Genomic DNA, 19,815 nt, shown 5'->3' on the forward strand with positions numbered 1-19,815 from the left:
GAGAGGGCTGGATTGGCTATACTAGTATCAGATAAAACAGATTTTGAGACAGAAAGTGTTACTAGAGAGAGACAATTCAGAATGAGCAAATAATTGGTTCAGCAAAAGGAGATATAATTGTAGATGGATATTTACCTAACAAGAGGGCCCCAAAACACAAGCAGCAAAAACTGACAGAATTGAAGGGGGAGAGAGAGAATTCACAATAATAGTAACTTTAGCACCCCGCTTTCAGTAACAGGTAGGACAATATTTTATGGTAACTAATTAGGTAATTTAGATGAAAGGACAAATTCCTAGAGACTATCAGTTACTAAAACTGCTGGAAGCAATAGCCTGAATAGACCTATAGTGAGTCAAGACATTGCGTTTGTGTTAAGGATCTCCCCACAAAGTAGCTCAGGCTCTGATGGCTTCTCTGGCAAATTCTACCAAGCACATGTTATTAATAGACACTTGTTACTAACACACAATCGTCATCCCTCTCCTTGCATAATTGTTTCCATGTGTTAAGCTACCTTGTGACATGCATTTATGCACAGGGAGAATTGTTCCCTGTGCTGAGCTTGTCACTTAGTACATCAGCATTTCTCCACAGTCTTCATTATCTTCACTGTCTCCATTAGTATCATAAGAGTAGGCTTCATAATGATTACTTAGTAACTCTAAAATAGCACACTGTGGAGTTAGGGTTATTATCAAACCATTGTCCTCTTTTTTTTTTTTTTTTTTGAGATAGGTCTCACTCTGTTGCCCAGGCTGGAGTGCAGTGGCACGATCTTGGCTCACTGCAACCTCCGCCTCCCGGGTTCAAGCGATTCTCCTGCCTCAGCCTCCTGAGTAGCTGGGACTATAGGCACGCACCACCACGCCCAGCTAATTTTTGTATTTATAGTAGAGATGGGGTTTCACCATATTGGACAGGCTGGTCTCGAACTCCTGACCACGTGATCTGCCCACCTCGGCCTCCCAAAGTGCTGGGATTACAGGCGTGAGCCACCGCACCCAGCCTTTTTGTTTTGTTATTACAGATAATGTTGCAAGCATATTTTGGATTCTATGAATTATTTCTGGAGAATAATTTTTTCTTTTTTCATCGTTATCTGAAACCCATGACCTTGAGATAATCATATTTAACAATTTTGTGCCATGCATACATATATATATATATATATATATATATATATGTTGAGATGGAGTCTCACTCTGTTGCCCAGGCTGGAGTGCAGTGGTGCGATCTCAGCTCACCTCAACCTCTGCCTCCTGGGTTCAAGCGATTCGTGCCTCAGCCTCCTGAGTAGCTGGGATCACAGGCATGTGCCACCACACCCAGCTAATTTTTGTATTTTTAGTAGAGACAGGGTTTCACCATGTTGGCCTGGCTGATCTTGAACTCCTGACCTCAGGTAATCCACCTGCTTCAGCCTCCCAAAGTGCTGGGATTACAGGTGTGAGCCACCGTGCTTGGCCTTTGTGCTGTATTTTTATGAATTGCTTTATTCTATATCCGTACACAAACATAATTTTACATAAATTAGGTCATACAGCACCTGTTGTTTTGACGTGGATGTTTTATTTCTTTAATTTTGGTAGTGGTGGTTGGATTGCTTATTATCTGGCTATAGCCACACATTTACCACAGAAAAAAAGACCTACAAATATTGGTATGTATATTTAGGAGTTTGGAAGCCAGTTTTAAACACACACACACACACACACACACACACACACACACACACACACACACACACACACACACACACACACACACACACACACACACACACACACACACACACACACACACACACACACACACACACACACACACACACACACACACACACACACACACACACCCTCCTGTTTTTCTTTTTTTTTTTGGACTTGGGGTCTCGCTTTATCACCCAGGCTGGAGCGCAGTAGCGCGATCTTGGATCACTGCAAGCTCTGCCTCACGGGTTCACGCCATTCTCCTGCCTCAGCCTCCTGAGTAGCTGGGACTACAGGCACCTGTCACCACACCCGGCTAGTTTTTTGTATTTTTACTAGAGACAGGGATTCACCATGTTAGCCAGGGTGGTCTCGATCTCCTGACCTCATGATCTGCCTGTCTCGGCTTCCCAAAGTGCTGGGATTACAGGTGTCAGCCACCACGTCTGGCCACCCCTCCTGTTTTTCCTAGTTCATTGTGGAAATCCCTCCAGTTTGGATGATATAGATTTACCGCATTTTTTTTGTGGATACATTTCTTGAAGTGGAATTGTGGAATTACTGGATGAAAACATATAGATTTCTTTTCCTATTTTCTTCATGTTTCCCAATTTTTTCTCTAAGCTCCAGGTTGGCATTGTTAACTAGAATTATAATGTGAGCCACATTTATAATTTTAAATTTTATTTTTTATTTTTATTAAAAAAAATACGCCAGATGTTCGAGACCAGCCTGGGCAACATAGGAAGTCCTCATCTATATAAAAACAACAACAACAAAAAAATTAACAAAAAGGCCAGGCATGGTAGCTCAGGCCTGTAACCCCAGAACTTTGGGAGGCTGAGGCAGGGGGATCATCTGAGGTCAGGAGTTTGAGATCAGCCTGACTAACATGGTGAAACTCCGTCTCTACTCAAAATACAAAAATTAGCCGGGTGTGGTGGTGGACTCCTGTAATCCCAAGCTACTTGGGAGGCTGAGGCAGGAAAATCGCTTGAACCTGGGAGGTGGAGGTTGCAGTGAGCCGAGATCGTGTCACTGCACTCCAGCCTGGGCCACAGAGTGAGACTCCTTCTCAAAAAAAAAATAGAGGTGGGGTCTTGCTGTGTTGCCCAGGCTGGTCTCGAATTTCTGGGCTCAAGTGATCCTCCTGCCTCAGCCTCCTAAAGTACTGGGATTACAGGTGCGAGCCACCACAGCTGGCCTATAATTTTAAGTTTTCTTATAGTCACATTAAAAACATACAAGAGAAACATGAAATTAATTTCATAACATCTTATGTAATCCAATAAATCTAAAATAGTATCCGTGCAACCTGTAATCAGTATAAAAATTATCAGTGAGATAACCAATGGGATATTTTACATTCTTTTTTTTTCTTTTCCAGAGGAGTAAAATATTATGATGTGTTTTTTCTAGAAAAATTTCAGTTGATTGTGAACATATCTAACAGCTTGTTTTGGCTCTGATTAGATCCTGCATTTTACAGCAGCAACACTGAATTTATCTTGGTTCAATTCTTCAGCATTTATGGAGTGCCTGCTATGTGCCAGAATAGTTTTCTGGACACATGGGAAGTTATTTTTCTATTTTCTTCATGAATAATACTTTATATTGTCACCAGTTTTAGACACTACCTAGTTTTGGGTAGTGACTTCTTTTTTTTTCTTTGAGACTGAGTTTTGCTCTTGTCGCACAGGCTGGAGTGCAGCCTCTGCCTCCTGGGTTCAAGAGATTCTCCTGCCTCAGCCTCCCAAGTAGCTGGGATTATAGGCACCCGCCACCGTGCCTGGCTAATTTTTTTATTTTCAGTAGAGACGGGATTTCACCATGTAGGCTAGGCTGGTCTTGAATTCCTGACCTCAGGTGATCCGCCCGCCTCGGCCTCCCAGAGTGCTAGTACTACAGGCGTGAACCACCGTGCCCGGCCTGGGTAGTGACTTCTAAGTGCATAGATCTTCCTAGTGTCATTGACAAAGGTGACATTTGCAAGGCTTTTTCTTCATCAGATGCAGGGATCTGGACTTCATGTGTGTCCTTTTATCCATTCCTCTCACTGCTATTGTGAAGCAGGTGCCATAATTCTGATTTTTCAGAAGGGAAAGCCGAGGCACAGAGGGTTGAAGATACTTGCTCTAGGTCACACAGTTTTCAGCCACCAGGCTGGGACCTGTATCCCAGAGCATTAGCTTCGTAGTCTGTGCACCTGTCTGCTGAGGGCTGGCGGGCTCCATGGTGGTGGGGTGGGGGGGAGCTGTGTGGCGTGTCCCCTGGAGTCCCACCTGTGTCCTGGCTGATGGGGCTGTTCTCTCTCCATTAGCATGGCCACGAGGAAGGCTCTTCCGTGTGGTGGAAGCTGGACCAGAGGCCGGGAGGCGAGGAAACTGTGGTAAGGAAAGTACATCTTCTTATAGTTTACAATCCTATCCCAGCACAGACTTCCACTCACATTTGCTTGCTTTCCTGTCAGCATTTTGCTAGTGTAATTATTGTCCCTTTCAGACAGCAGAACATGAGCATGAAGGGACAGATGAGATTTTCATATGAAATTCATACTTGTCCTTGTTTGAAGTCCTCGGTCATGTTGAAAGCCGTCTGGGTTGTGGGGGTCAAGGAATGTAACTGGGTTGTGTGCACACCGTCAGGTACTTGAGCCTCTTTCTTCCTGGAAGAGGAGAGGATTTTGCAAAGAGATTGGAGGGAAGAGGTTTAGGGTGAATGAACAGACAGCCTTCCCATTGTTGCTCTGTGTGTAAGTTGAAGAAAGTGAGGAGATTTGAAGACACCTAATAGAGAAATCATAAAAGCCATGATCCAGGCCATGGTTGCTGAGAATTATACAAGGTTATAAATAATTTTCAGAATATATATGCAAAACCGGAGAGATCAAGGAAATGCACGTATCCTCATATGAAGGAAGAATTGCGGACGGGGCCTCTGAAGGAGGTAGCGCGGAGCTTGGTGGAGAGCACGGCCTCGTGTGAGGGAAGAATTGCCGACGGGGCCTCTGAAGGAGGTAGCGCGGAGCTTGGTGGAGAGCACTTGGGGCTCTCCTCGGGGCAGGTGAACTCCTGGTGATGGGGGTTTCTTGTTCCTTCTCAGGGGTGTGTCCCCCAGTGTGGTTCTAGCTCTGCACAGAAGTGACGGTGTCTGCTCCGTACTCCACTGTCTCCTCACCTGGCTGAGTGCCTGGCCCACACTAGGTGTGTTTGCAGAGTGAATGAACTGTAGTTTCAAAATCCTGGCCAGACATAGGACATGACTAAAAGCCACTGGGTCTGCTGAGTTGTGCAAGAATAAGAAATGTGATGCTATTAGTTTTCATTTAAAATTCCTGTTTTTGTTCTTGTTGTCAGTCAGCAGGCATTGTATTTACTGATACAATAAATGTATATGTTATTTAATATAATGTACAATGACTTTATATGATAATGTGCAATGACCTTATATGATAATATGCCAAGAGGACCTTATTTATTTTTTATAAGACTTTATTATTTTTTATTTTATATTTATTTTGAGACAGGGGCTCGCTCTGTTGCCCAGGCTGGAGTGCGGTGGTACGATCATAGCTAAATGCAGCCTTAGACTCTTGGGGTCAAGCGATTCTCCTGCCTCAGCCTTTCGAGTAGTTGGGACCATAGGCATGAGACACTACTCCTGGCTAAGACTTTATTTTTTTTTTAGAGCAGTTTTAAGTTTCCATCAAAATTGAGAGGAAGGGGCCAGGTGTGATGGCTCACCCCTGTAATCCCAGCACTTTGGGAGGTGGAGGTGGGTGGATCACCCCAGGAGTTCGAGACCAGCCTGGCCAACATGGTGAAACCCCATCTCTACTAAAAATACAAAAATTAGCTGGGTGTGGTGGCGCGTGCCTGTAATCCTAGCTGCTCAGGAGGCTGAGGCAGGAAAATTGCTTGAACCCAGGAGGTGGAGGTTGCAGTGAGCTGAAATCGAGCCATTGTACTCTGGCCTGGGCAACAAGAGCAAAACTCCATCCCCCCCCAAAAAAAAATTGAGTGGAAGATACAAAGATTTCCCATATACCCCCTCGCCCCCACACATGAATAGCCTCCCCTATTATCAACATACCCTACCAGAGTGGTGCATTTGTTACTGTTGATGAGCCTACATTGATGTGTCATTATCATCCCAAGTCCAAGATTTATGTTAGGGTTCACTCTTGGTCTTAAACATTCTGTGGGTTTGGACAAATGGGTCATGACGTGGATCCACCACAGGGCATCATGCAGAGTGGTTTCACTGCCCTAAAACCCCTGTGCTCCGGCTGTTCATCCCTCCCTTCCCCCTTATTCGTGGTAATCACTGATCTTGTCTGTGTCTGTATAGCTTTGCCCTTTCCAGAGTGTCTTATACAGCTGCTTCTCAACTTGTGACAGGGTTACATCCCAGTAAACCCATAGTATATTGAAAGTATCGTGATTTGAAAATGCATTTAATGTGCCTAAACTACTGAAGCTTAGCCCAGCCTATCTTAAATGTGCTCCAAACAGTTACGTTATCCTACAGTTGGCAAAATCATTTGACACAAAACCTATTTTGTAATAAGGTGTTTAATATCTCATATAATTTATTGACTGCAGCACACTGTAGAGTATTGGTTGTTCAGCCTCTTGGTCACATGGCTGCCTGGGAGGTGTGGCTGCTGCCGTTGCCAGCATCATAACAGTATTGTACCACATATCGTACTGCATGTCACACCACATATCATACCATATATCATAGTGCATATCCTACTGCATATCGTACCACATATTGTAATGCATGTCACACCGCATATCATACTGTATATCATACCATATGTCATAGTGCATATCCTACCACATATTGTACCACGTATCATATCATAATGCATGTCACACCACATATCATACCGCATATTATACCATAGATCATAGTGCATATCCTACTGCATATTGTACTGCATATCGTAATGCATGTCACACCACATATACCGCATATCATACCGTATATCATAGTGCATATCCTACCACATATCATACCACATATCATAATGCATGTCACACTGCATATCATACTACATATCATACCATATATCATAGTGCATATCCTACCACATATACCACATATCATAACACATGTCACACCACATATCATACTGCGTATTATACCGTATATCAAAGTGCATATCCTACTGCATATCCTACCGCATATCGTACATCGTAACACATGTCACACCACGTATCATACTACATATCATACTGTATATCATAGTGCATATCCTACCACATATCGTACTGCATGTCACACCATATATCATGGGGCATATCCTACTGCATATCCTACTGCATATCATAGTGCATGTCACTAGTTCAGGAAAAAAACAAATCCAAAGTAGTTTCCACTCAGTGCGTTTTGCTTTTGCACCATTGTAAAGTAAAAAAAAAAAAAATAATACATTGAATCATTGTAAGTTGCAGATTGTCTGTAGTTAGAATCATACTGTTTGTAGCCTTTTCCAGATTGGCTTCTTTCATTTAGTGATATGCATTTTCAGGTCCCCCTGTGTCTCTCTTCAAGGCTTAATAACTCATTTCTTCTAGTGCTGAATAATATCCATTGTAGGGAGGTACTGCAGTCTATCCACTCACTAACTGAAGGACATCTTGGTTGCTTCCAAGTTTTGGCAAGTATGAATAAATCTACTATAAACATCTGTGTGCAGGTTTTTGTGTGAACAAGTTTCCAGCTCTACTGGGTAACTACCAAGGAGTGTGATTGCTGGATCATATGATAAGAGTATGTTTAGTTTTGTTAATAAATTGCCAAGCCATCTTCCACAGTGGCCATAGGATTTTGCTTTCCCCAGCAATGAATGTGAGTTCCTGTGGCTCCACATCCTCACCTGCATTTGGTGTTGTTGGTGTTCTGGATATAAAAGGATCACCGTCCTTTTAATTTGCATTTTCCTGCTGACATATGATGTGGAGCATCTTTTCGTATGTTTGTTTGCCATCTGTATATCTTGTTTAGTGGAGTGGGATGTCTCTTAAGATCTTTGGCCCATTTTTTTATTGTTGAGTTTTAAGAGTTCTGTGTATTTTGGATAACACTCCTTTATCAGTTGTCTTTTGCAAATATTTTCTCTCAGTCTGTGACTTGTCTTCTGTTCCTGTTGACATTGTCTCTTACAGAACAGAAATTTTTAATTTTTATAAAGTCCAGCTTATCAATTTTTTCTTTCATGGATTATGCTTTTGGTGTTGTATCTAAAAAGTCATCTCCATACCTAAAGTCATCTAGATTTGTCCTATGCTATTTCCCAAGAGTTTATAGTTTCGCATTTTACACGTGGGTCTGTGATCCGTTTTGAGTGCGTTTTCTTGAAGGGTGTAAGGTCTGTCTAGATCATCGTGTGAATGTTTATTTGTTCCAGCACCATTTTTTGTAGAGACTATCATTCATTCATTGTACTGTATTGCCGTTGCTCCCTTTTCAAAGATCAGTTGATGTATTTATGTGGGTCTATTTCTGGGCTCTTTGTTCTTTTGCATTCATCTATTTGTCCACTCTTTTTGCCAGTATACACTGTCTTGATTGCTATAGCTTTGTAGTGGGTCTTGACATCAGGTCATGTCAGTTCTCCAACTTTGTTCTCTTTCAATGTTCTGTTGACTATTCTGGATCTTCTGCCTCTACATCTGACTTTACAGTTGGTTTGCCAGTATTCATACAATTCTGAAATTTCTATTGCGATTGCATGGAATCTATAGGTGAAGGTGGGAAAAACTGACATCTTGACAGATTTGAGTCTCATTTGTGAGCATGGAATATCTGTCCATTTATTTAGTTCTTTGTTTTTGCTTAGCAGAGCTTTATAATTTTTCTCATAGAGATCTTGTACATATTTTGTTAGATTAATACCTATTTGATTTTTGAGGGTGCTAATATAAGTAATAATGTGTTTTTAATTTCAGAGTCTACTCGTTCCTTGCTGGTATATAGGAAAGTGATTGACTTTTGTATACTCACCCTGTGTTCTGTGACCTTGCTGTAATTGCTTATTATTTCCAGTCGGTTTTTTTTTTGTTCAATTCTTTCAGATTTTCTGCACAGGCCATCATATTATCTGCGAAGAAAGTTTAATTTCTTCCTTCCCAATCAGTATACTTTTTATTTCCTTTTCTTATTTCATTAGTTAGAACTTCCAGCATGATGCTGACATGGAGTGGTGAGATGATATATTCTTTGTTTTCAATCTTAGTGGGAAAACTGAGTTTCTCACTTAGGTATGATATTAGCTGTATGTTTTTTTGTAGATGTTCTTTATCAAGTGGAGGAAATTTCTCTCTATTCCTAGTTTACTAAGAGTTTTATCATTAATGGTTGTTGGATTTTGTCAAATGTTTTTTCTCCATTTACTGATATGATCTTATGATTTTTCTCTTTTAGCCTGTTGATTTGATGGATTACATTAATTGATCCTTGAATGTTGAATCAGGCTTGCATACCTGGGATAAATGCCAGTTGGTTGTGGTGTATGATTCTTTTTATTTTTTATCTTTTGTTTTTTTGAGGCAGGGTGTTACTCTGTCGCTCAGACTCGAGTGCAGTGGGGTGATCACGGCTCACTGTAGCCTCAACCTCTCATGCTCAAGCAATCTTACCACCGTAGCCTCCTGAGTAGCTGGGACTACAGGCATGTGCCACCATGCCCAGCTAGTTTTTAAATTTTTTGTAGAGACAGGGTCTTAAGATCTCACCTAGGCTGGTCTTGAACTCCTGGGCTCAAGTGATCTTACTGTCTTGGCCTCCCAAAGTGCTGGGATTACAGGTGTGAGCCACTGTGCCTGGCCCTATGTGATTCTTTGTATACATCGTTGGCTTTGATTTGGTACAATTGTGTTGCAGATTTTTGCATCTGTATTCATGAATGATATTGGTCTGTAGTTTTTTTTTTTTCTTGTAATATCTTTGTCTGGATCATGCTGGCCTCATAGAATGATTTAGGGAGTATTCTTTCTGCCTCTGTGCCCTGGAAGAGAGTGTAAAGAATTGTATAATTTCTTTCTTTTTTTTTTTTTGAGACAGAGTCTCTCTTTGTCTCCCAGGCTAAAGTGCAGTGGCGTGGTCTTGGTTCGCTGCAGCCTCCACCTCCCGGGTTCAAGCGATTCTCCTGCCTCAGCCTCCTGAGTAGCTGGGATTACAGGTGCTCACCGCCACGCCCAGCTAATTTTTGTATTTTTAGTCGAGATGGAGTTTCAGCATGTTGGCCAGGCTAGTCTCAAACTCCTGACCTCAGGTAATTCACCCATCTCAGATCTTACTGCCTTGGCCTCCCAAAGTGCTGGTATTACAGGTGTGAGCTACCGTGCCCAGGTAAGAATTATATAATTTCTTTATTAAATGTTTGGTAGAATTCACCAGTGCTAGTGCTTTCTAGCACTAGCTGGGCCTTGTGTTTTCTTTTTTAGAAGGTTATTACTTATTGACTTGATGTCTTTAATAGGTATAGGCCTATTCAAATTGTCTGTTTCTTCTAGTGTGAGTTTTAGCAACTGTGTCTTTCATGAAATTGGCCCATTTTACTCGGTTATCAAATTTATGGGCATAGAGCTGTTCATGGTATTACTTGATTATCCTTTTAATGTCATGGGATCTGCAGTGATGTCCTCTTTTACCTTTCTGATGCTAGTAATTTGGGTCCGCTCTCTTTTTTTTCCTTAGTTAGCTTGGCCTAGAAGTGTACTGATTTATTGGTATTTTCAAAAAAGCCAGCTTTTGATTTCATTGATTTTTCTCTGTTGATTTCCTATTTTTAATTTTATTGATTTCTGCTCTAATTATTATTTCTTTTTTCTGCTTACTTCAGATTTAATTTGCTCTTATTTTTCTAGTTAATCCAAGCTAGAAACTTAGATGATTCATTTTTAGATCTTTCTTCTTTTCTAATATATGCATTCAACATTATAAATTGCCCTCTAAGTACTACTTTTGTTTGCATTCCACAAATTCCGATGTTTGTTTTCATTTTTATTTAGTTCAAAATGCTTTTACATTTCTCTTGAGATTTGTTTTTTAGCCTCTGTGTTATTTAGAAATATGTTGTTTAATCTTCATATATTGTGGGATTTTCCAGTTATTTTTCTGTTACTGATTTCTAGTGCGATTCCATTGTGACCTGAGAGCAGATGTATAATTTCCATTCTTTTATATTTGTTAAGGTGTGTTTTATGGCCCAGAATATGGGCTATCATGGTGAATTATATGCAAGTTTGATAAGAATGTGTATTCTGCTGTTGTTGGGTGAAGCAGTCTAACGCTGCCCATTATACCCAGTTCACTGATGGTGCCGTGGAGTTCAGCTATATCTTTACTCGTTTTCTGCCTGTTGGATTTGTCCATTTCTGATAGAGGGATGTTGAAGTCTCCAGCTATAATAGGGGATTCATCTATTTCTTCTTGCAGTTCTATTAGTTTTTGACTTAAATAATTTGACACTCACACATATTAAGGATTGTTATGTCTTTCATTAAAGACATAAAATTGGCATCTTTATCATTGTGTAATGCCCTTCTTTATTCATGTTGACTCTCTTTACTTTGAAGTCTGCTGTGTCAAAAATTAATATAATGACTTTTGCTTTCTTTTGATTAGTGTGAGCATGGTATATTTTTCTTCATTTGGGTTTCCTGAAGACAATAAGTAGATGGATCTTGTTTTTTGATCCTCTCTGACAATCTCTGTCTCGTGATTGGTACATTTAGATTATTGATGTTCAAAGTGATTATTGATATATTGGATTAGTATCTACCATATTTGTTACTATTTTTTATTTGTTGCCCTTGTTATTTGTTCCTGTTTTTGTCTTTCATTCTTTTTTTGCTTTTTGTGGTTTTAATAGAATATCTTATGATTCTATTTTCTCTCCTTTCTTAGCATATCAGTTAAAGGTTCTTTTTTTTAACATTTTAAAGTGGTTTAAATACATTTACAACCAATTCAAGTCCACTTTTGAATAAGACTGTATCACTCCCATTCCTTGTATCCTTGCTCATTCATTTTACTTGTGTATAAGCAGACATAAGCATGTTATCCCTTGGTATTGGCACAGGATTGGTTCCTGGACCCCCTGTGGATACTAAAATCTGCAAACGCTCAAGTTCCTTAAATAAAATGGCATAGGATTTGCACATAACCTATGCATGTTCTCCCATGTACTTTAAGTCATCTCTAGATTGCTTATAAAACCTAATACAATGTAAATGCTATGTAAATAGTTGTTATACTGTATTTTAAAATTTGTATTATTTTTTATTTTTATTTTTCCAAATATTTTTGGACTGTGGTTGGTTGAATCCATGGATGTGGAACCCACAGATAAGGATGGCTAACTATACATATGTGTACACAAACAAACATACACACATACACACACACGGGTAAACACCTAAGCATACATAATTGAATACATTTTTGCTACTATTATTCTGAAAAAACTGTTATCTGTTAGATCAATTAAGAAAAAGAAAAGGAAGAGTTATTTCCCGTTACTTATTTCTTCTTCCATCTTATCTTTTTTTTATGTAGACCCAAGTTTCTGACCTATATTATTTTCCTTCTGATATGGTTTGGCTGTCCCCACCCAAATCTCAACTTGAGTTTATCTCCCAGAATTCCCACATGTTGTGGGAGGGACCCAGGGGGAGGTAATTGAATCATGGGGCCCGGTCTTTCCCGTGCTATTCTCGTGATAGTGAATACGTCTCATGAGATCTGATGGGTTTATCAGGGGTTTCTGCTTTTGCCTCTTCCTGATTTTCTCTTCCTGCCACCACGTTCAAGAAGTGCCTTTTGCCTCCTGCCATGATTCTGAGGCCTCCCCAGCCATGTGGAACTGTAAGTCCAATTAAACCTCTTTTTCTTCCCAGTCTCAGTTATGTCTTTATCAGCAGCATGAAAACGGACTAATACACCTTCTTTCTGAAGAACTTCTTTTTATGTTGCTTGCAAGACAGATCTACTGGAAACAAATTCCGTCAATTTTGTTTGAAAGTTTATTTTTCCTTCACTTTGGAAGGATAATTTTATAGAGTATATGTGTAATTTTGAGCTGCCGAATATTTTTCTCTCAGTACTTTAAACATTTCTCTATGCTGTCTTCTTGCTTGCATGGTATTTGAGAAACTGAATGTAATTCTTTTTTTTTTTTTTTTTTTTTTGAGACAGAGTTTCGCTCTTGTTGCCCAGGCTGGAGTGCAATGGTGCGATCTCAGCTCACTGCAACCTCTGCCTCCCAGGTTCAAGTGATTCTCCTGCTTCAGCCTCCCAAGTAGCTGGGATTACAGGCAAGTGCCACCATGCCCAGCTAATTTTTATGTTTTTAGTAGAGATGGGGTTTCACCATGTTGGTCAGGCTGGTCTCGAACTCCTGACCTCAGATGATCCACCTGCCTTGGCCTCCCAAAGTGCTGGGATTATAGGTGTGAGCCACCGTGCCCAGCCTGTAATTCTTATCTATGTTCTTAAGTAGATAAAGTGTTTTTCCCCCATCTGGCTTCTTTCAGGATTTTGTCCTTATCTGTGATTTTCTGTAGTTTGAATATAAGATGCCTAGGTGTAGATTTTTTGATATTGATCTTGGTGTTCTATGAGCTTCCTGGATGTGTGGTTTGGTATCTGACATCAGTTTGGAGAAATTCTCAGTCATTATTGTATCAAGTATTCTGTTCCTCTCTCTCTTCTTCTACCATCCCCATTACACATGTGAATACCTTTTGCAGTTGTCCCACAGTTCTTGGATATTTTGTTCTTTTTTTTTTTTTTTCCTTCCCGCTTTTTGTTCTCTTTGCTTTTCGGTTTTGGGGGTTTCTGTTGAGGTATCATCAAGCACAGAAACTTTTTTCTTCAGCTCTGTCCAGTTTACTAATGAGCCTATCAAAGTTGTTCTTCACTTCTGTTTCTGTTGTTTTGTTGTTTTTGACCTCGAACTTTCCTTTCTGGTTCTTTCTTAGACTTTCCATCTCTCTGCTTGCCTGCTATCAACTTTGTCTATTAGAGCTCTTAGGATATCCTCATAGTTGTTTTAAGTTCCTGTTCTGATAATTCCAACATCCCTGCCATGTCTGGGACTGGTGCTTGCTCTGTCTCTTCAAACTGTATTTTCTGCTCTCTAGTATGCCTTGTAATATCTTCTTGATCGTGCAGTGGTGCGATCTTGGCTCACTGCAACCTCTGCCTCCCAGGCTCAAGCAGTCCTCTCACCTCAGCCTCTGGAGTAGCTGGGACCACAGGTGCACACCACCATGCCCAGCTAATTTTTTGTATTTTTGGTAGAGATGAGGTTTCGCTATGTTGCCCACGCTGGTCTCCAACTCCTGAGTTCAAGTAATCTGTCTGCCTTGACCTCCCAAAGTGCTGGGATTAAAGGTGTGAGCCACAGTGCCTGGCCCGTTTATCTGTCTTTAATGGTGTAGATACGCTGAGCACCATTCAGTGGGGAATATATTCATGGATAAGAAATGGATTGCTGCACATTTGAAGTTTATATGTAAAACACTTAAAAAATTTTTAGCCACCAGAATTATAGAGGTTTCCCAAAAAGGATGTTTACTGTTTTCTCTTTTTGGTCCTACCTGTAAGTTAGCAAGGGTATTTCTTAAAGGAATTTAACATTATATTAGTTTTACAAATACCTAGAGTTTAAAATTAGCAACATCAAATGAATGTCAGAAAACATATGTGTTTTCCCAACCTATTTGCAATATTCAAGTTTATGATTGAATTTTTTGGTTTTATGTTTGATTTTTACCTCTAGGAAATTGAAAAGGAAGAAACTGATTTAGAAAATGCTAGAGCTGTTGCATATACAGCCAGTTGTGAAGATGATTTTGAAGTATGTATAAAAGTTAAAACTTTCCTTAGCTTAAAAATCATTTATTCTTAAAAATCAGCTGATATATAATAATTTGATGTCCTTTTTATTCTTTTTATTAATCCCAATACTCAGTATCTGTCTAGGTTGATTTAGGTCAAGCTGTTACCTGTAAAATGCTTGCTATACTTCTACCAATACTTACCAATATGATGTAATTAAATGATTTTATAATTTAACTCATATTTAGGTGCAGTGCATAAAAGGGTGTGTACATAGGTATCTATAAAAATACATACACTTTCACATTCTCAGCACAAGTGTTTGCACATGATGGTAGTTGATAGGTCTTCTGTATATGGTTCTGTATTGTGTGATTTACTTTTAGAGAAATAAAGGTAGCAGTTTATATAAATTTACCTTCAAAAACATTAAAATCAGGGAACTATAAATATCTTTCTTAGCTGTAATAAGGACATTGTCTGTTTTAAGTTATAAAGTGTCGTGTTTTGTTCAGTATGAGGGATAATGGAAAGTCAGTTTGTCTTAAAGGGTTCCAAAAGATTATTATTGTTTGCAGGACTATGAAGATGACTTTGAGGTTTGTGATGGCGATGATGATGAAAGCAGTAATGAAGCTGAGTCAAGAGAAAAACTGGAAGAACTTCCTCTAGCTCAAAAAAAGGAAATACAAGAAATTCAAAGAGCTATTAATGCAGAAAATGAAAGGATTGGCGAGTTATCTTTGAAACTGTTTCAGAAGCAAGGTAGAACAGAATTTGAAAAGGAGCCCAGGACAGGTAAACAAATCAATGCTACTAATGGTGTCCGTGCTCTTAGGGCTCTGTGTACTGAGCCCTCACAGATGCCGTCACACACAGGCCTACTCTAATAAGGTGGGCAGAGCAGTAACATCTTCCACATGCTGGTGGTGCCATGCCCTTGCAGCTACCACATAGGAGGCCCCCTGAAGACTTGAGCATGAGCACATCAAGAATTCTCTTACACAGAGAAGTTGCACATCACTTTCTGCTCAGCACCCAGGCCTTAGGTTAGCTGAGGACGCCGTGGCCCCACTCAGTGAGCACTGATGCTCCTGTTCTCCAGAGGGAGCTGAGGGTGCTGTGGTCCCTCTCACTGGGAAGCCTGGCTCGTGTTTTCTTTGCAACCAGCATTTTATCCATCTGTGAGCACATGCTCTTATTTTTCCTGATGATGTGCTCGTTGAGTTTCCACAGAGGAATCATCATGGTTTTCCCTGGAGGTGTGGCAGTGTTCGCTGGTGAGTGCCTTCATGAGGCACGTGGGGACTGAGGGGTCGAGGTGCCTGTCAAGTCTTGGGACACAGCTGGACTGAGCCTGATACGAAGCATGCTCTTGATCCATTCTTTTTTCCTACAAGGACCTTTTTAAATTAAATTTAGAAATGTATTTTTTCTCCAAATTCTTGGCATCAGGATATAATGTCACTTGTGAGAGTAGGAATTAATGTTTCAAATTGCTTTAAAGGAAAACTGTGACATTCTGATAAAACATGGGCACTGAGGGTAAAATAGGATAATATTAAAATATTATTTGATGACGTACTACTTTAAATTATCTAGTAAAATATTCAGTAATTGATGCAGTTAATTATAGTTAGTAATTAATATGATGCACGAATACAAATGAAGGTTTTGCAGAATGATTCCTTGTCTCACATTTTGTGCCTGCTACAGAGGTGGCAGAACTCAGCTGGGCAGTGCTGATAGAGCGTTCTTTAAACTTACAGCTAAAGGGCATCTGTCCTGGTAGAGGTAAGGGTCTGCCCCTTCTTCAGCCCTATGGCCTGGCTGAGGCTCAGGGACTGTTGCCCTCAGCTCCCTGTGGAGTAGCGCTGCACACAGGGAGGCTCTTTGTACCACCAGCACAGAGGATTTCCTGACAGCATTAAAGCTTGTCTGCTCTGGAGTTGCTGAGAAGTGAGCAGGATTTTATTCTTAACGTTACTGGTTTTCTTAGCAGATCTTTGAATAACCTTTTTTTGTTACTCATTTTCTGCATTTATGCTTAGTGTTATATCTTTATTAGCCTGATTTACAAGATTGAATTTACAACTCTCAATATGAGATTATTTTTGGCATATTTCTTATTTGAAGGAGTTATTCACTGTCATATACATTGCTACAGGTAAAGCTGGAGCTGCTTTCTTGGCCCTGTTTAATGTTAAGCTGGCACAGGTGGATGGTCGTAAAGGCTAGCACAGTGTTGACATCGCAGTCTGTGCTGAAGCAGGAATCATGGAGCCGTGCTGACTCCGGGGTTTCAGATAACTGACTAGCTGTGTGATCTTGGGCAGTTACTTAACCTCCCTGTGCCTCATTTTCCTTAACTGTGAAATGAGTGTCAGACTTTCTTTAGGGTTGTTGTGAAGATTAATTAAGCAAGCTAAACATGGAAGGTGCTTAAAGGAGTGCCAGGCACGTTCTGAGTGCTAAGCACCATCAAGCAGCTGGTTTGTTTTCTGTGTCCTCCTTGGCTATACTCTGCCACACCCTGTGGTGCTTGGACTACTTGGTTATAAACTGCACACCTTATCCTTTTTTAGGGCAGTAAGAAACCGTTTGGTAAATAACTTTTTCCCGTGCACTAAAGTTACACCATGCTGTTTGAAAGCCTTTGTACACTTCCAATGTCCACTTGCTCAGTGGTAAATGGTCCACTTGCTCAGTGAAGGAGTCTTTGCTGAGCGCCGATCACTTGCACAGAGGTGTGTGCTCTGCTCCAGGGACGTCTTTATTCAAGTCTTAATTCTGTAACTTTAAACGTTTTCTCATTTTTAAAAACAGTCGCATCTTATAATGTCTGTGTAGTGCTTTGTAATTGCTCATAAACGTAGCCTCCTATGGTCTGGTGCTTATCACAGTCCTGTACGGCAGATGTCCAACAATAAGGGAACTGAGATGCAGAGATGAAGTAACCTCCCATGGTCATGAAGCAAGTAGCAGGCAGTGCTGGGACTTGAGCTCAGGCCCCTGACCCAGACAGGCATCCTCTAGAGCCACACCCTCTGCATTGCTGGCCTTAAAGCTTTGTTGTGAAGAACAGATGAGATAATGTGTGGGAAAGGGCTATGAGTTTCATAAAACTGTAAGACGGGAGGGCAAGTGCAAACCGATATCCAAAAGGAATGAAAAGACAATAAGATGCAGTAGAAATAAATATACAAACAAATAAATATGCAGGTAAGTATGTACAGGAAGCCGTCGAAATCCTTAGGGGGAAAGAGGTGGATTGAGGAATGACTTGTGTCCATTACAAAGGATTGTGGGTGGAGTTGTTTGTTCTTGTCTTTTTCTTTTTTCTTTTTTTTTTTTTGAGACAGAGTCTCACTATGTCTCCCATGCTGGAGTACAGTGGCATGATCTCAGCTCACTGCAACTTCCATTTCCTGGATTCAAGAGATTCTTCTGCTTCAGCCTCCCGAGTAGCTGGGACTACAGGTGCCCGCCACCATGCCTGGCTAATTTTTGTGTTTTTAGTAGAGACGGGGTTTTGCCATGTTGGCCAGGCTGGTCTGGAACTCCAGCCCTCAAGTGATCCGCCTGCCTCAGCCTCCCAAAGGGCTGGGATTACAGGCATGAGCCATCGTACCTGGCCAAGTTGTTCATTCTTATATAATACGAACTTTTTCCATCAGCCTGACAATTTGATAATCTAATCACATCTTCAGAAATTTTAGAAATTCTTCTGAGGAAGCTCATGCCTTCATTCTCTTTTGTTTCATGCCCTTTGACAAGTAATTGATTCAATATTAATTTGCACTTGTTTCTGTTTTTTTAGCAATTTTGTATGTCCTTGTTCCACTTCCCTTACTAAAAGATAATCTTTGGTTTCTTTGCAGAATGGGTGGTGTGGGGGCCTAGAACTGCATCTTTTGTGCACTCTTAAGTATTTCTAAAACTCTTTAATAGTGTGAGTGGCACATACAATAGATGATCAGTAAATTTTGCTTTGTTGCCTGAAAGTTTTAGATGAAATAAGCAAGAGAGGTCTCTCAAATGCTTATGGAAGATGTTTGTCATTAGTTGAAGGCTTTATTGACTATAATTGTTACATATGCCTATAATTGTTTTACTCCAGATATTTTTTTGTTTGGAAGACATATTTCAGTGTTGCAAAAATCGTGTTTTTCTCCCTCATACAGATACAAACAGTTCCCCTTCCAGAGCCTCCGTTTGTGGAATTTTTGTGGATTTTGCCTCTGCTTCACACCGTCAAAAGAGTCGGACTCAGGCCCTTAAGCAAAAGTACGTGTATTGGGAAAGCAGCCAAAGGTGTTCAGGGTTTTAGCTTACTTTTCTTTCACATACTTTTAAAAAATCGAGTTTTAAATTGCATTTTTACTACTGTTTTTTGGGGTATATGACTTAATTTGTACTACACTTTTGTGTTGAGATCTTATGTTAGTAGAGCAGGTGTGTGAGCCGCTACGTACCATGTGCTGATGTTGGATGTTTGTTCTTAGATTTGTGGCGGACAGTTGGAACTACCCTGGGAGTAAATTGAGAAATTTGTAAAATTTAGAAATCTATAAAAGATATATTTTCAAGTCAAGGGTCTATTATACTAAGCCCAAATATGACTGAGGAGTAAATGAAAAAAATAAATATTTTTATTTTTATTTTTTTTGAGACAGAGTTTTACTCTTGTTGCCCAGGCTGGAGTGCAATGGCATGATCTTGGCTCACTGCAACCTCTGCCTCCCAGGTTCAAGTGATTCTTCTGCCTCAGCCTCCTGAGTAGCTGGGATTACAGGTGGCTGCCACCACCTGTGGCACCACCACCTGGCTGATTTTGTATTTTTAGTAGAGACAGGATTTCTCCATGTTAGTAAGGCTGGTCTCGAACTCCTGACCTCGGGTGATCCACCTGCCTTGGCCTCCCAAAGTACTGGGATTACAGGCATGAGCCACCATGCCTGGCCAAAAAATAAAGATTTTTAAAAGTGGGTTTTTAAATCTCTTATCACCTAGCTCAGTACATGGCCTTCCTTAGTCAGTACTCAATAAATATTTACGAAATGAAAAAATCAATCATTAATAATAAAAGTGGCTGGGCATGGTGGTATATGCCTATAATCCCAGCACTTTGAGCACAGGAGTTCAAGGGCCTGAGCAAGGAGGAGTTCAAGGGCCTGAGCAGCATAGTGAGACGCACCTGTGGTCCCAGCTCCTGGGGGGTGCTTAGGTGGGAGATAGCTTGAG

At 40.5% G+C, this 19,815-nt stretch overlaps 1 protein-coding gene across 9 annotated transcripts in view; it reads left to right on the forward strand.

The window, feature by feature from the left end:
- DYNC2I1 (dynein 2 intermediate chain 1) overlaps positions 1-19,815 on the forward strand; it is a 95,332-nt gene that overhangs the window by 30,617 nt on the left and 44,900 nt on the right. For 3 of the 9 annotated variants that reach the window (XM_054495218.2, XM_063668061.1, XM_063668063.1), the window contains exons 8-12: positions 4,034-4,102; positions 4,576-4,776; positions 14,513-14,590; positions 15,150-15,369; positions 18,756-18,858. In XM_054495218.2, coding sequence (XP_054351193.1) covers positions 4,034-4,102; positions 4,576-4,776; positions 14,513-14,590; positions 15,150-15,369; positions 18,756-18,858 — 671 coding nt within the window. Of the gene's footprint in view, positions 1-4,033; positions 4,103-4,575; positions 4,777-4,820; positions 4,917-9,955; positions 10,075-14,512; positions 14,591-15,149; positions 15,370-17,934; positions 18,052-18,755; positions 18,859-19,815 lie in introns of those variants that run through there. The other 6 variants (XM_054495219.1, XM_063668062.1, XM_054495222.2 and 3 more) reach the window with 4 other exon arrangements.

The sequence above is a fragment of the Pongo pygmaeus genome, chromosome 6 (assembly GCF_028885625.2).
Source record: "Pongo pygmaeus isolate AG05252 chromosome 6, NHGRI_mPonPyg2-v2.0_pri, whole genome shotgun sequence".
NCBI classification, from domain to species: Eukaryota; Metazoa; Chordata; class Mammalia; order Primates; family Hominidae; genus Pongo; species Pongo pygmaeus.